This window comes from Lampetra planeri, unplaced genomic scaffold (assembly GCF_965212315.1).
Source record: "Lampetra planeri unplaced genomic scaffold, kcLamPlan1.2.h2 scaffold_805, whole genome shotgun sequence".
NCBI classification, from domain to species: Eukaryota; Metazoa; Chordata; class Hyperoartia; order Petromyzontiformes; family Petromyzontidae; genus Lampetra; species Lampetra planeri.
This window is the reverse complement of record NW_027615627.1, coordinates 22,127-38,111: the sequence shown is the minus strand read 5'-3', so window position 1 is coordinate 38,111 and position 15,985 is coordinate 22,127. Positions and strand designations below refer to the sequence as shown.

The 15,985-nt window shown below is 42.6% G+C and overlaps 1 protein-coding gene across 1 annotated transcript; it reads right to left on the bottom strand.

Annotated features, from left to right (window-relative positions):
* Positions 1 to 1,388: 1,388 nt before the first annotated feature.
* LOC144741998 (ral guanine nucleotide dissociation stimulator-like 2) lies at positions 1,389 to 14,950 on the bottom strand. The gene is given in 21 exon segments (XM_078624492.1): positions 1,389 to 1,570; positions 1,908 to 1,943; positions 1,946 to 2,021; positions 2,197 to 2,315; positions 2,318 to 2,420; positions 2,496 to 2,589; positions 2,661 to 2,747; positions 2,836 to 2,957; positions 3,910 to 3,942; positions 4,057 to 4,143; positions 4,951 to 5,010; positions 7,087 to 7,171; positions 7,695 to 7,798; positions 8,740 to 8,955; positions 9,238 to 9,347; positions 9,411 to 9,607; positions 9,845 to 9,901; positions 9,969 to 10,135; positions 10,229 to 10,312; positions 10,502 to 10,549; positions 14,792 to 14,950. Coding segments are annotated over 21 exon segments (2,226 nt in total).
* Positions 14,951 to 15,985: the final 1,035 nt, after the last annotated feature.

Below are 15,985 nucleotides of genomic sequence, written 5' to 3'. Positions count from 1 at the left end.
ACCCTGCAGGGAAAAGCACCATAACAATCAGTAGCACAGCACAATGCCAGCATACGTCATCTTTTATTACCCACAATCCTCCCCCTGGTACTGCGACACTCACGCCTCAGCCGTTTAGGAGGCTTCATCAGCAGCTGAGCCAGTGCAGTACTACCAGAGGTCATCAGACTTTGTCAAGGTGTCAGGTGTGTTTTTTGGTCAAAAATGAAAGTGGACGGGAAGAGCTACTGCGTGGATGTAAACAACATGAGGGTGGATACTGCAGAGCTGCAGGAAAATCTGCACAAATCACCCTTAGCCTAGGTCAGAAGAACCCGAGATGAAAAAACATTCAAAAACATCAATGGTGCTGTTTTCTTTCACGGCTTTCTAATGTAATGATCATTTGTCGCCACTCGGGGGCAGAAGATCTTCACAACAAGCTGCATGATGATTTATTGCAATATAAAAGTGATGAGTTTTCATCTCGCAGAGGAAGATGTGTTTATGCAGCAGTGCTGTTCTGTCAGTCTGATGAAATGTGTGGAACTCTGATTTCAACTGTTTAATGCTGAGATTCTCATGAGAAAAAAAATCAGTCTCCTGAGCTGCGAGATGTTTTATATTCTGCTTTTGATGGAAAAGGATATTTGTTGAAGAAGAAAAAAACAGTTGCCATATTAGAGGAGATTTTCACATCATTATTTAAACCTGACTGGAAATAGATTTTATTGGAATTGTTTATGATGGCGACTGGACATGTATGAACTTAAATCTGTAGACTGACGTGAGGATCAGGACGAGACGACACTTCATCAAAAATTTAATTTTGATGAAGAAAAAAAACACTAGGTGCTTTATTGCATCCTGTCATATTTTCACGTGATCTGACAGAAGTGGATGTGCTGCTGGTGATTATTGGTGTTTCTTTGGAAACTTAAGGTGTGGCTTATTATCAGGAGTCCGAAAATCAGCACAAACGTGCAAAAATATCATTTTAAAATATATTTTAAATTGCTGGCCATGTAGTAATAAGGGCATCTTATTTTATACCAATTTTACAGTGTACCTGGGAATATTTTAGGTTTGTGCTGATATTTGACACCTAAAAGTTTCATATGTTTGGATTCAGTTACTCTGAAATTCGCAGTTTTCCTCATTTCAGGGTTAACAAACAATTAAACTGCACTCTGGAACAGGCCCCTGGTCTATGCAGCCGGGCAGCAGGAGGTCTGGAACAAACTACAGAGAATCACAAGGAGACTTTGGTTGAAGAAGAGAAAAGGTTGCATTGTTTTTTCCCGTTCTGCACAAAGGAAAGGCCACAGGTACTGTTGGTGAGCACTCGTCCTGCTGACATGTCAGGACGGAGAAAAAATGTGTTACTGTGGGTTGTTAAAGTTCCAAAGTCAAAACAGAGTCCTGACGAGTCGCCTCCCCTTGGCCTTGATACGAGGAAACGTGGCGCTGGTCTCTGTGCTGATTGGCTGTGAGCCAAGAGGAGTGTTCCCGCCTTTCCTTCTCAAAAGGAAGTCGACACTAGATGATGTCATGGCGTAGAAGACGTTACCTGTGGCAGGGATGAGCAGTTCTGTGGGAAGAGAAGAAGAATTCAGCTCAGGAGTCAATAGGTGATGGATCCTATCAGTGCACGACACAGACGGACGTGCTTCCCCGTTCGCATTTCCTTGAGTCGTCTTGAGTCATTAAAGGGACAGGAGGGAGGGGCTGGATCAGGAGAACAGCTGATGAACAGGACGGGTGAAGGGAACAGCCGGTAACATACAATACCACCAGGATTGTAATATATCGCCAGCTGCAACAGCTGTGTTTGTTCAAGAAGGCCCCAGTGTATGTTTTGTATTTTACAATGTCAAGAAATCTACGCTTTATTTTTCCAGTTGTCAGTCAAAGCAGCACATCTTTACCTTTTCCTTCAGGCAGAAGTTGGATCAGCTCATATCGGAGGCCTGTTTGGGGTCCTGATTGTGTTTTTCTAAGGCGGAGCCCACCACAGTCGGGGTCTTGTCATTGCTCGTAACCTGAAAGGAGGAAGAGAACACTGGCAGCTTGATTTGCACTAATGATATCCTGGTACGACTGTTGCCTGACGACCTGGCCCTGATCACTATCATTATGGGATACAAGGAAAGTGCTGCCTGTTGCTGCTAATACGACCCAGAATATCTCAGCAGATAAAAGACTTTGGATAAGTACCAGAATGCTTCGGTACAGGTTTCCATCTTGCAGGTCCATTCGTATCCTGATGATGCGCATGTCGGGCCCAGAACCCGGGGTGCTATTGGCGGGGTTGGTGCCGCAGGAGGCTGATCTGCGTGGGACTTTGTGGGACTAGAGGGAGTCAGCATAGCGGGTGTGGAGTCGTTGGTCGGAGGGGACGTGTCCACATCCAGACAGGACACAGATGGAGATCTCATATGCTGCGATGAGAACAATAGACGTTGTGCTGATGGACGATGGGATTGTTTTTCTAATAAGCAATGTGTTTTTTTTACCTTTGTTAGTTTGGAGAGCAGGTTGTTGACGGGGGAGGGGAAGTCAAAGAGGCTGTCACTGTCACCGGCCAGGCTGCTCCGAGACGTACTCAAGCTGCCAACATATGACAATACACATTCAGGGGCGCATCAGACGTGATTTTCATTCAACGCCCCATTTCTTACTCTGGGCACTGTGTGATAATGACTGTTGGTGTGAGCCCACGGCTGCTCAGGTCACTGGGCGCTTCGATTTCAATGGACAGTCTGTAACTGAGATGGACAAAATTCTCATTATATACAACATACGCACACCAGATCCATGTGTTCCAAGAATAAAACCAGACCTTCAAATATTTACCTTTCCTCCTCTGTTAGCGTCGGTACATCGCAATACCACCGCACGAAGGCCTCATTGGCGACAAAAACACAATTTTTGCAGGAAGACTGCAGGAGTCGGATTTGAGCTAAAACCTCAAATTCCTGTTAACAAAGAACTACATGAAGGTTCAGAACAAAAAAAGAGCACTTGTGTTGTGATCACACTTCATTTCTTTCCAGCATATCCAGTGGAAGCACCTCACAGTGAAGCTCTTATCACCTCCTCCCTCAGGTGTTATGTAACCTCTGCTGACTCAAACATGGTCTTGAAGGGAAAAAAAGATAATCCCTCCATTTCTTTTCTCTTCCCAGAGTCAGTCAGGTATCAGAGAGTTGCACCTTTTACTCATACACACATTACTGTACTTTGTACTACTGTAAATTTGATATCATCCCAAGGCCAGCAGTCGGTTTGTAAATACTGCATCTTAAAAATGCTTTATCCTGGAATTGTCATATAAACTTGACTAAAGTGCCATTTTGTAGGGTTTTTTTTATCCTTTCCAACCAAACAGGATCCAAACATTGATGGAATATAGTCAAAGTTAGTGCAACTGCCATTTTTTATTTTTGATATAATTTTTTAAAATCAATTTCTGTTTGTTTGGATTTAGCACATCGGAAAACCTATAATATTTGTTTATACGAAAATTCACGACTGACAGTATTTGGATGGAGACAAAACCAAATGGTGACCATCTCTGAATTTTTCTTAAATATGGTCCTGTGGGACAAAATTGAGCTTGACATCATAACTCTTTGAATTGGTATCAAACAATGACAATTTTGTGTCTTTTACCACAAAACATGATTCTGCTGACAAAGAGTAACTTAACTCTCACACGACCATAGGTCTAAATATACATAGTGGTGCCCTCTACAGGTGTTTAGGTGTCTGGTAGCACTGTGTGTCACCATCTCCTCTTCGCCCCCTTCTCTCCTATAAAAAGCATTGAATCCTGCGCTAACGGCCACTGGGACTAAACTTTCAATATAAAGCGGTGAAATCAGCTGTCAGGTTGTATCTGAGTGTGATGCTCGTTGCAGCACTCACCCTTCTCCTTTTGTCAAATTTGATGTAGCCGTTCTGCCAAGGGACAGACAGGATGTGTTATGTCAGTTTGGAGAATTGTAAAATAAAATGGTGCAATCTGCAGCTGTTGAGACTGGATTTCCTCTGATAAATGTGACGTGAACTCACATCCAGCCTGTCTTTGACTGCTGTGTCCAGCATGGTGAGGTCTGTGAGGAAGATGCCGAGGTACGGCACGGTGCCCTGGGCGCTTGACTGGGTCAAAAGAGAGGGAGAGAGTTTTTCATCAGTTCCCTTGAGATTTCTACTTTCATCGTAAAGAGCCCGCACAGCAAGGCATTTCTGAGCAGTCGCCTGCAGCTATTTTTCAAACGATGGCTCGTGATTCAGCTCCTCGCAAAGGGACACGCAGACGACAGCTCTCTGTTCTGTGTCGCCGTCACAAGCTGGGCCTTTACAACCCTCCATCAAACAACCACAGCATCAACAGAGGAGACAAGAAAAGCATTTCGTGTAAAGACACGTTCTTTTTACAAGTTAAATCCCGATAATGCAAAGTGATGTCTGAGGGCGTCAAAGTGAAAAAACGGATTCTTGTCACCCCAAAATGTAAACGTCCTCGCCTCTGTAAGTCCTGAAATACGAGATCAACACAGATCGTATTTTTCGCCCTCTAACTTTTATGACACTTATGGTACATTTGCAAGGTCTTACATCATCCTCAAGGTCTTCCAAAAAGGCCTGTGAGAGTGAACGACCCTTGAGGCTGAAATGATTGGTATTCACACCAAATGTGAGCTGTAAAACTGGTGAAAATTACTTGCTGTTTTTTTTTGCCTCAGAGATGAATTCTGAGGTCACTGAGGTAAATCTCTCTCTAAATGATCAGACGCTCCAACAAACATTAAACTGTCATATTAATTTGTAGTCAGTATATCTGAGCACATCCGTAGTATTTCAGATGTTTATATCATATGAATGTTGAACAATATATTCTCTATAGTCTCTGATTTTTTTAATGCAAAGATACAAAGACATCAGACAAATTTCCACTTTACTCACCCTGTTGGGATGTTTGTTGTTGAGCCTGTTGTCAAGGTTGGCATACTTCGACGTGCCCTCCTGCAAGACAAAAATGAGGGGTTCTTTAATGACTATGAAAACAGTCTGAGTCTGCAGCTTTCAATCAATTCACTCGTTGGCAGTAGTTGTGAGAACTGGCCAAAGTGTCTCAGCTGTCTCAGCTGTCTCTACATTAATTGTACCATGATTCAGTCCAATCTTTCTATGACAAATGACATTCAGACTGGAAATATCTGTCTTATCAATGACAACTAGACAGCCTGTCAATGACACGTTGCTGGTGGCTCGATATGTTAGGACGCTGTCAATCCCGCATATGACTGAGTGAATGTAACATGATTAACTTTTATTCACTGATTCTAATCAGCATGAATTGTTCCATCATGCGTCCTCTCTGCTCGTTGTCATCAGTCGCTGACAAGCGGAGCAATTACAGAAGGTGAATAAATGTTAAAAAGTAAAAGATGCGAATGAAGCAGCGAATGAAGCTGGAGTGACATTCCACCACAGCCTCCCGCTGCAGACAGGCCGAGTCGGACCAGTGTCATCAGCCTAGACCCCGGGGGAGGTTCTTGAGTAACCGGCCAGTTACGTGCTTGTTTTATTTCACATTTAAATGGTCAGCGTTGTATCCCTGTCCTCCCTGTTTCATATGCTCTGTGGGTACCCCATGATAGTGTGTAATCATGCCTACTGATTTGAGGTGAACTCCAGTGTGCATGTTTGCATAAAGCTGTGTGTTTGCTTTATTGCCTTTTGCACTCACATGTTAATGGCCACGTTGGTGTGCTGCGATACTTGTGTGGGGTGGTTTGATGTGCTATCCGGGGGTGTTACCGAGGGTGGCCGGTGAACTGGGGGTTGACCTGTTCCTACTTGGCCTGCATTGAACGTGCTGCTATCCTATGAAAACTCCCTAATATAACATGTTTTTTTCGTATGTCATGGTAGGCATGCGTTCTTAGCGCTAACACTGGACCTCACCGGGTAAAAAAAGACAGTGGCAGCGATAATTGTAGAGCTCATACAGCTAGTATTCATACGCATGCTGAGGTTTATTACAGTATTTTCAACAATGAGGCACAGCTTGAGCTAAATATAATGTACGTCTTCAGACGGATGTGGAACACAGAGGGAAGTGTTGACAGAATAAGGGCACTTCTGCTCATCCAGATTAAACTGCTTTTTCTTTTTTAAAGCATACTGTCATAAATCCTGAGATAAAGCCTTGGCAACCACTGATGCGGATAGAGATTGAACACATATGATTCAGCGGTGACACATTAATAAACATGTCACACTGCTGTTGTAAATTTTGGGATGCTAAAGTCACATGGGTTATTGCAGGAGACAAAGGGGATGACATTGAATTTAAGGGACTTCGAAAGCTGCGGCTCTCCCTCATACATATGAAGGGCTTGGAGAGGAGCGTGTCCCTGCATCAACACACACCTCACAGACATGACTTACACACCCTCCTTGTGAAGACCAGACAGCAACATTTCCTGAAGAGCAACCACCAATATTCTACTGTTGTAAGATTGAGAGCATGCTGACCTTGAGTGGCACCAACATAACATCATCAAAGCCTTCATTCTAACCCTCAGAATGCTTATGCTTCTGCGTCAAATCGACAGCGTACCTATGGCATTGACCTACTGCCAACAGCGTAGGCTTACAGCGTAGGCTGTGATTGAATAGTTCGACCAAAAGGCAATTCGTGAGCAGAAAATAAAGTCCTCACAATAGTGTAGGCCTGTAGGTCTTCATCAGTTCAAAGCAGAGGCGTAAATAGGGCTTGTGTTACTTACAACCGCCAAAGACAAGTGATTTAGTAAAACATGAGCAGTAAAATATCTAAAAATACACACAAAACTAGTGTGGGAAAGGAAGACAATCTTGAAATCCACAACACGAATGCCACAACGCAGAGAATGGGAGCAGCTTCTTTGTGTAACAAATAACAGGTTTCTCCTGGAGCTTGCTCTTTTTTAAAACAGTATAATGTCCCAGATATCACTGCTTGAAGTTCTGCTTTTAACCCAGGTCATGTTTGAAAGTGCAGTATGTTATGTTTGTAGTATCATAGCGTATTTAGTCCTCACAGAAACTCACCTCCTTGAGAAGTTCTCTGCTCTGTGAGTAGTTGTCCTTATCTGAGAAGATCTCTGACAGCTCCTCATATCTCCTCATTGCCTCCCTGTCAGTAGAAAAACATAGTACATTATATGAATTAATATTTCATTGTTAGTTGGGTTAATGAAAAAAAATGAAGATGTTTTGTACAAGTGGAATCACATTTGAAATATTGGTCTTCTCCTCCCAGAAAAAAGTCGTTTGAATAGTTTTGTTTCATCACTCAGATGTCAAATGAACATGATGCAACTATTCTCAGGATATTTTAATTTTATTTATAGATTAATACGGTATAATATGCAGATATATATAATAAGTGTATAAGTGTAAAACATATATTTGATTATGAAGCAAACTATTAACTATTGACTATTTATACACGTTAATAGCTCGAAGGCTTGACAAAGTTCAGAAATGTTGAAAATATGCGAACAGCAGATGATTATACTACCTCTGTTTCTTCTATGTTTGCTGCAGGGTTTGGGGAAAAACCTGCTACACCATTATCTTGTAATTACCATGAGTGACAGCAGAGGGCGCTGTCACCACAGAAAAAAAGGAAAAACCAACAGATACATTTTGCTGACCTGTCCGTGTCCTGCCAGGTCCTCCTCAGCCGGTGGATGGGGTTACTCTGTAGGGCGGAAACGATGGCGTACAGCGAGGAGAAATTCTTACGAGCTCTACACTCCTGTTGAAAACACACACACACACAGTGTAATGGAGAACACCTGTGGGTCTGTGGTATTAAGTTACAGTGACGGTCTGACATGATCAATAATGTAAACGGCAGAGGTTTTATCCCGCCAACCCACCCTGAGTGGGAAATGACACTTTGACTGCAAACTAGTGATAACTCACTCTGTCAAAGAGGATTTCGGTGTGTGTGACAAATATAGTTTCCCAAGAAGGAAAGGTTGCATGCAATAAGAAGAGCCATGTGACTCAAACACATAAAGGATAAGTATTTGTGTGAGCTAGTTCTTGACTTGCAGCAAGCTCTTCAATATTTCAAAAGAAGCTGTGCACAATAGCCGTTGACCTCGGTTAGTGCACATTTCTCTTTCTGGCAGATCCAAACCTTCACTGTCTGCCTCGAGCTCATGCATTTGTTTGGAAGCGGCACATTACTGGTGTTCATGCAAAGCTCATGTCCAATGACACTTCCTACAGGCAAAGGCAGAGGATGCGTTCAAAGCAAAAGTAAAAGCAGAACAAGTTGAAAGGACATTAAAACACACAGTGTTAAAAATAGATGAAAACATTAGAAGAACAACAAGAAAAAGGAAACACAAACAGTCAAAAGCTAATGCAGTTAATGCAGTAAAAGAACAATGTAAGTACTAGCTGCTCTGTTATTTGCTGCTCTGATAGAAAATACCAATACATCCAGCGTCAGGTCGCTGTTGGCTGACATGAGAACAGCTAGACAAAGAAGTGTATGACTTTGCAGTGTTATATGTGCAGTCAGAGCAGAGAACAGGATTACAATTGAAGGATTACTGTGGGTTTACAGGACGAAAATGCAAAGTTGAGGCTTTTGGATGTCCCAAATGATGTACTGATTTCACAATGAATCCCACTTTTCATTTCCAGTGTGACAACAAAGTATTTACAGCCTTAGATGCTGACCTCTGCCACACTGATCCATTTCTCCAGCAGTCGAGCTCTCTGTTGGCTTCGCAGCTTTGTGGGCCAGAGACAGGACGCTAGGACTGCATTGGCCAACTTGTTGAATTGACGTACGGTGGCCCGGACAGACCAACAAACACCCTCCCGTCCTTTCTTATCCCTCTGAGACCACAGCGAGCCGAGGCAGTGGTATGGGACCAGACGAACAAACAGCTCCTGTGAGAGCAGCAGAGACATCCAAAATATTTACTATACCTCGCGATCACTGAAAAGTCCTGTGGCCAGTAGAGAGGCAAAATAAAGTCCTTTAGAACAAAAAGTTGCCTTTATATGTTATTCCGTTGCAAGCAGATAGAACAGGTTTCACAGAGAATTGAGACAGTCTGCAAAAGGGCTCAGGGGAGAATGTCACTACACTACACTTTACACTACATTTTTTTCAGTATGTTCAGTATTTTGCCTCATGTGAACATCTCTCATGTCCAGAACTAAACTCACCGTCTCGATCTTGGTGAGCTGCTCAGCGATGATTGCTGCCGGGAATCCCAGGATGCTGGTGGGCTCAAACTTGGCTACGTCAGGAGGAGATCTGGGTGATTCGGCCTGATCTGCGAAGAGTGAAGGTCTTCAATACTAGAACTCATGCTACAAGAAAACACGTGTTAACAAACCTCTGCGGTCATTCGGAAGCAGAGCTTTCTCACTCAGTTCCTCGGCTATCCTGAGAAGGCGCGCACGGAGGTCGGCTGCAGATGGGGAGTCTTGCGGGAGGAGGGGAGCCAGTCGCAGGAGGCGAGAGGGCTCTCCCAAACTCCTGAAGTCTTCAGGGTACTCTGACAGCCATGTACTGAACACCGTACACACTGCTCTGCAGGGAGAGAGGACTATGTTAAACTTATTCCCGATGTGTAATCACCATGAGGTCATTTACATCAGCAGTGACCACACTGGCTTAAGATGATGATGTTGTTGGGGTGTTGATGAGTAGGGATGTGAGGGGACTTCTGGCTGAAATCTTTTCTTCTCATTTTTTTCATGACATTTAATCATATTTTAAAAGTATACGACTGTACTACTATCTTCACTATGCAACTCAAAAACTCACTTGTTGAACATCTGTCTGGTCTGGCTCCTCTCGCCGTGGCCTGGTGGGTGCTCCAGCCTGTGAACAAAGACGTGAGCAGTTGATGTCAAGGTGCAATTCCATCAAAGTCAGAGGTCGTCCCCACCTGTCAGTAAGGATGTCCAGCACTCTCCCTGTGGAGGTGAAGGATCGATAGGTGGAGAGGAAGATGGTGATGAAGGAAGAGTCTCCCAGTGAAAAGGAGTGGAGAAGGTGGAGCACCAGCTTCTCCTCAGTTCCTGCTTTCACACACTGGGAGCGAGAGATGGATGCCTGGAGGGTGGTGAGAGGGAAAAAGAGCACGGAAAATGTTTGCAAATAAGAGAGAGAGCCTTATCTCTGATCTCGTACAGAAGCGCATCTCACAATCGGGCTGTTGGAGACGCCATGCTGTTGTTTGACCACCACCGTGTAGATCACTCCGTCCTCCTCCTCCTCCACCACAGTGGACTACAGAACAGAGACATCACTTCAATTTCTTTGTTAAGTCATCTAATTCTTCACTAAAATACATTCAGCAGCCTACAATCATTATTGATCTGCTGGACTGGAACTGGAGTCTTTGAGCCAATTTCTCCAGGAAGGTCAATAACATAAATCCTGTGTCTGAGCTCTGGATCCTGTGCATGGCCATCTTACCAGATCCAGAGGACAGTACCAGGTAGTCTTCATCGGCGAGGACTCTACCTGGGAAGGAGAGATTAGCAACAAATACAAAAACCTATAAGAAAACTTGTGGCATTTCGTGGAAAAGCCAATTGGAAGGATGGAGACAACAAATCCGGAGGTGGTTGTAAAGTAAATGAAGGGTTTACACAATCAATGGAACCCATCGGCTTCAGATCAGTTGCATAGACCTGATTAGAGCAGAATCAAACTTCTATTTATACTGGTTTAAACATATTGTTCACGGTTTATTCCTTTGTGTAATGAGCCGGAGTCTCAGTGACAGGACATCCCAGTGCAGTCAGTGTGCTGGAATGTTCAAACAGCAAACAGCATATGGACACACGCTGACCTTGGCTGGCAGGTTTCAGACAGCAAGGGACTCAAAGCCACAAAAAAGATACACACTTAATCTCCTCAGCCAAAGTTAAAGGCAAATTAACAATAAATAAACAAATAGATAGATAGATAGATAGATAGATAGATAGATAGATAGATAGATAGATAGATAGATAGATAGATAGATAGATAGATAGATAGATAGATAGATAGATAGATAGATAGATAGATAGATAGATAGATAGACAGACAGACAGACAGACAGACAGACAGACAGATAGATAGATAGATAGATAGATAGATAGATAGATAGATAGATAGATAGATAGATAGATAGATAGATAGATAGATAGATAGATAGATAGATAGATAGATGTCAGTTTTACAACTGTAACTTTCCATCTTAAAAAATGCATGAGCAAGATCGCTGACAACATGCTGTGAAGTCATCCCGCTGAAACCTAAACACCAGCTTACCCATTCATACTTGTCATCATGAGTCAAGTTTTTGCTCTGCATGACACAAGGGCAGCATGCAGAAGCCTACTGAATACAAGAGATTTGAAGAGAAGAACATAACCTACATTTTTATTCATTGTGCATGCACCATCTCATTCAAAGTCACAACATGAGCCAGGAGACATATTCCAACTGACTACAGGTGTGACAGTTACACCTCCTGGTCAAAACATGTTGTAATTAGTTGTACTAAGCATCTGTTAGCCTCTATTAGCCTATGTCACATTTTCTTGACTTCCCTTGATCGAAGGTCAAGCGGTGCTCCCAGCAGACGTCTCCTTGCATACAAAACACATCCTACTAGAACCAGTTTCCCTGCCTGCTATCTCTGCTTACTTCTATGCAAATCATATGATTCTATCTTTCCCAGGAAATTAAGACATGCACACATGCACTCATGAAAACAAGCTCCCATATGTTACCTTTCCTCCAGCGGGCCCAGACATGCAGCAAACCCTAAGCTTCCTGGAAAGTTTCAGGATGAAAACACTAATACTATTTTCATAATGTTTATTTTCTCTCATTTGTCCTTCTCTCTTTCTTCTGTCTTTTTCCGCTCTTAGCCGTCTGTTCTGTCAGTAGACCTAGATGTTTTAACGTCTTAACTGTTTACTGCCTCTCTGAGTCCTGTGTCTCACTCAAAGACACACCTGAAGCTACTGTAGAACTTAGTCCCACCCCCCTGCAGCCTGCATCACCTGGACACACCCATTGTGTATACACACACACACACCTGAACCCACACAGAAACACCCACCCACACACACATGCACCCCCCCCCTCACACACACACACACACACACACAAAAAGGAGACCCTGAAGCTCTTTCCAGAACAATACCCTCTCTCTTTCAGCTCCTCTCTGCTCTCCTGCACACTGTGCAGATGACCTTCCCATGACGATAAACCAGTTTGACTGAGTATCCGGTTTAATACAACAGCAAGCAAAGCAGAGATGACATGAAAAGTCTCTAATTATATGATATAGTACATTGCGGACAGTCTTCATAATTTTATTAAGAAGCTGCAATAAGAGACCATGACTCATCTCATAAATGTTGTGACATACTGAAACCAGGAAGCACGCTGTGTTTATTTAAGGAGTGTACACTTCACAACTTGGAGTGTGTATGGTCTTGTTGGGGGTGAAAACACAGTTTAAATGGCCATTTGTAGCATTATGTCAATTCTTCTTCTTTTGGCCACAAGAACTCTTTGTGGGATTTACTGTAGGGGAGCTAAGACTTCAAATTTAATGCAATGTATCCAAGACACACATTTTTCAAACACCTGTTGAGTTTGAACGTAACCAGGTTGAATCTGGAAGGCTGGCTGAGACAGATCATGATTATAGGCCAAAGTGCTGAAAACACGAGTTCTGACTGCAGCTATTTGTGCATCCCATGTGATTATTCTCACAGACTCAACAAATGTGTATAGCTTTTTCTCCAAATGAGGCATACTGTTGTTTTATATAGCCAGTAAACTGGGATCTTTTCTTCAGACCTTTTTTTCCCCTCAAACTTCCCCCATGTCCACCCCCATGCAGGAAGGCCATAATAAGTGGAGACAAACACAGGAAGCCGGACATGCTGTCGTGTTGCGAAGCTATTTTTCTCCCCTTCTCCTTCCATCACAAATGGAGGCTACGTCAAGCTCTCCTTCCAAACATCTACACCAACCAATGGATGCTATCAGAAAAGCTCCATGCAGGAAGCCGGCTCTCTGTTTTCACCGCCTGCTCTCAAAAAACACCTTTTCCCCCAAACAATTCAATGGTGTTTCCGCTGTGCCAGAAAACACTGGCTTTAAACAAATACACTAAACAGGGGGTCATAAATATATCTTTTAAAGCTTTTTTTTAAGTGTTCCCCCCTTCCTTCCTATCTTTCTCTCTACTCCTCTTTTTAGGCTTTCATCTATGTATCCCCTGGTGCCCGTTATCAGTGCTCTTTCAAGTAAATCACTGTGGTGTTCAGGTCCAGGCTGTTCTCTTCTCCCTGCTCACTTTGATACGACGATACGACTGTTAGAAATGATTAGTTAGATATGATGCAAGTCCAAACTTCCAACTGCTAATCCTTCTCAGCCAAACTTGGTTTAGAGATGGACCACTCTCCCTCTCACTTTGCAGTCAATTTTGCGACGTGGGCACACAGGAAGTCAGCCCATTTAGGAATGGAGTCAGTGCAACTTCCTCTTTTCTGAAGCAGGGAAGAGTTTCTTGCAGTCTGCTGTGAAGTAAAACCAGAGAGCCGTGATGTGCAGGTCAGGTGTTGTTGGCTCAGTTGTTGAACATGACTCACAGATAAACTATGTTGCCACTGTGATGTTTGTTATCACAAGTGCATGAGAGAAGAAATCAATCCACTGTTGACACTACGGAGGATGTGCGTCTTTTCTGTCATAATGATTCGTAGTAGTTGGTGTGGTGGTATGACGCTGGTTGAGGAGGCTCGATGATCAAAAGGCCTTTCGGGGGTTGCGGTGTTAGGAACAAAATGGATGAACTGCTTTCTCTTTCTCCGACAGAGAAGAAGTATAAAATCCCTGCAAGCACAAAACTTCTTGCTCTTCTCGTAAGGAGCTGACATCAGCTTGTCTCTTTACAGTCATGTGCTCCCAGCAAAACGTACAGGAAGCTGCTTCTCGCATTGACCGATCAGAAGAAAGTTGGCCTTCACAGATAGGGACCGTCAATTTGTCATCTCGTCGATTTTCTGCCAAGTGTTTATACCGCCAAAGGGTGACTCTCTAACAAGAGTGCTTACATTTGCAAAACTAATCCCTGAACTCACATTTAATGCAAATTAATCTTTTCTTCTGCTGCGGATTCACACGTTTAACTGGTGAAACACAAACTGACCCGTCAAGCGAAGAGCTGAAGGCAATAGTCACAGCAAAGAAAAAAAAAACTTGTCAGACTAGTGCAACATAAAATCACATCACTTCACTCACATAGTGATGGAAAATGCAAATGAATGTCTGACTCTTGTTAATTAAAAACACAATTTGGTGTCACCACTTCAACCAGAACTTAATGTTCAAAATGACGGGATCTAAAAATGATCACGCACAGGTTGAATTGATAATTTATATTGTATATTTACTGTTACTCATGCAAACTCATGTTAACTGTAACTTAAAAGGGGTGTCACAGGAATTAACAGTGTAATAATGTTTAATGTTCAAATATCTATTTACATTTGTTGTTGCTGTCACATTATTGAGTCAGCATTAAAAAAACTCAGGACTGTTCTGTCTCAGCTGCTGAAAACCTGCTGAACTGTGGTTGAAGCAATAAAGAACAATTAAGCGGGTTAGTATGCAGTTGTTAATACTCAAACAAAACTGATGGGAACATGCACACGTTCCTACACTGATGAATGTGGAAAACACACTCACCTGAGACGTTTCCAGGTCATTGCCGGTGGTCCCCCTCCCTGACTGGCTGCTTGGAATGCTGCTATCAGGTGGTAACAGCCGGTAGCCAATCAGAGGGACGTCACTAGACTCCACCCCGGGCAGGTCATAACCACCTGTTCGCATGTTGCGGGGGAGCATGATGCCAGCTGCTGTGGACAGCAGAAGGTGAGATAAGTGTGGGGTCAGGAGGTTGCTCAACTGAAGAGGAGATGTGCGCCAGCTAATATGTTAACTAGATGTCATTTGACATTGCATGGAAGACATTCTTTCTTCGCATTCTGGTGATAATTTTAGTTACCTTCACTTTAACCAAAATAATTACTAATCACACATATGGGTCTCTTTGTTCTTGCACTGTATTTAAAAAAAAACAAAAAAATTCTCTTCTTTGGTTCATTCAGTTTATCTTACAGTAATATTTACATGTATTTTTTTTGTCACCAGCCACTTAAATCCACCTTCGCTGCTACTGTTCTATGTTGTTTGTACAAATGCTGTTTGAATATTCATTTGCACTGATGTACATATATGTCATATAACCTGACTGTGCCTTATGTATATATCTTTTTTATATACAGTATATTTGCCCTGTATATTTGAATACTCATGATTATAGTTGTCTATTTTATTTCATTCTATTGTATTATTTATGTTTTCTACACACAGTGGGTCAGAAGGGACAATATTTTGATATTGTGTATATCCTGTATATACATATTGACAACAAAGCTTTGACTTGAGATTTTGTATTAGTAAATAAACATCCAAACTGCAACACATTTGTGGCTAAAATATCTATTAAGTGTATTGAGTGTTTCCGACCTGTCTGTCATGATGATGGTTGGTGATCTAAGAACACTGCATCACACTTTGAGTGCAACATTCCAAAAAAAGAAATATGTATGAAAAATGCAACATTGAGGCCTTTTTGTACTTCATTTGTTTGGAACATTCAGCAGGTCAGGATTTGCATAGCAAACCCTCCTTTCATTTCCTTTTCCTCTCTGTGAAGATAGTCATCTCCTAAACAGTCATCTCCTGCTTCAGTAACAGAGGTGTGGGAGGGAGAGCGATGGAGTGGTTGGTACAGATAAAACAGCTGGGGGTACGTGAACTGTCGACCTACACAGCTTGTTCTCATTAGCATGACACGCTCGTATCACATATTTCTTT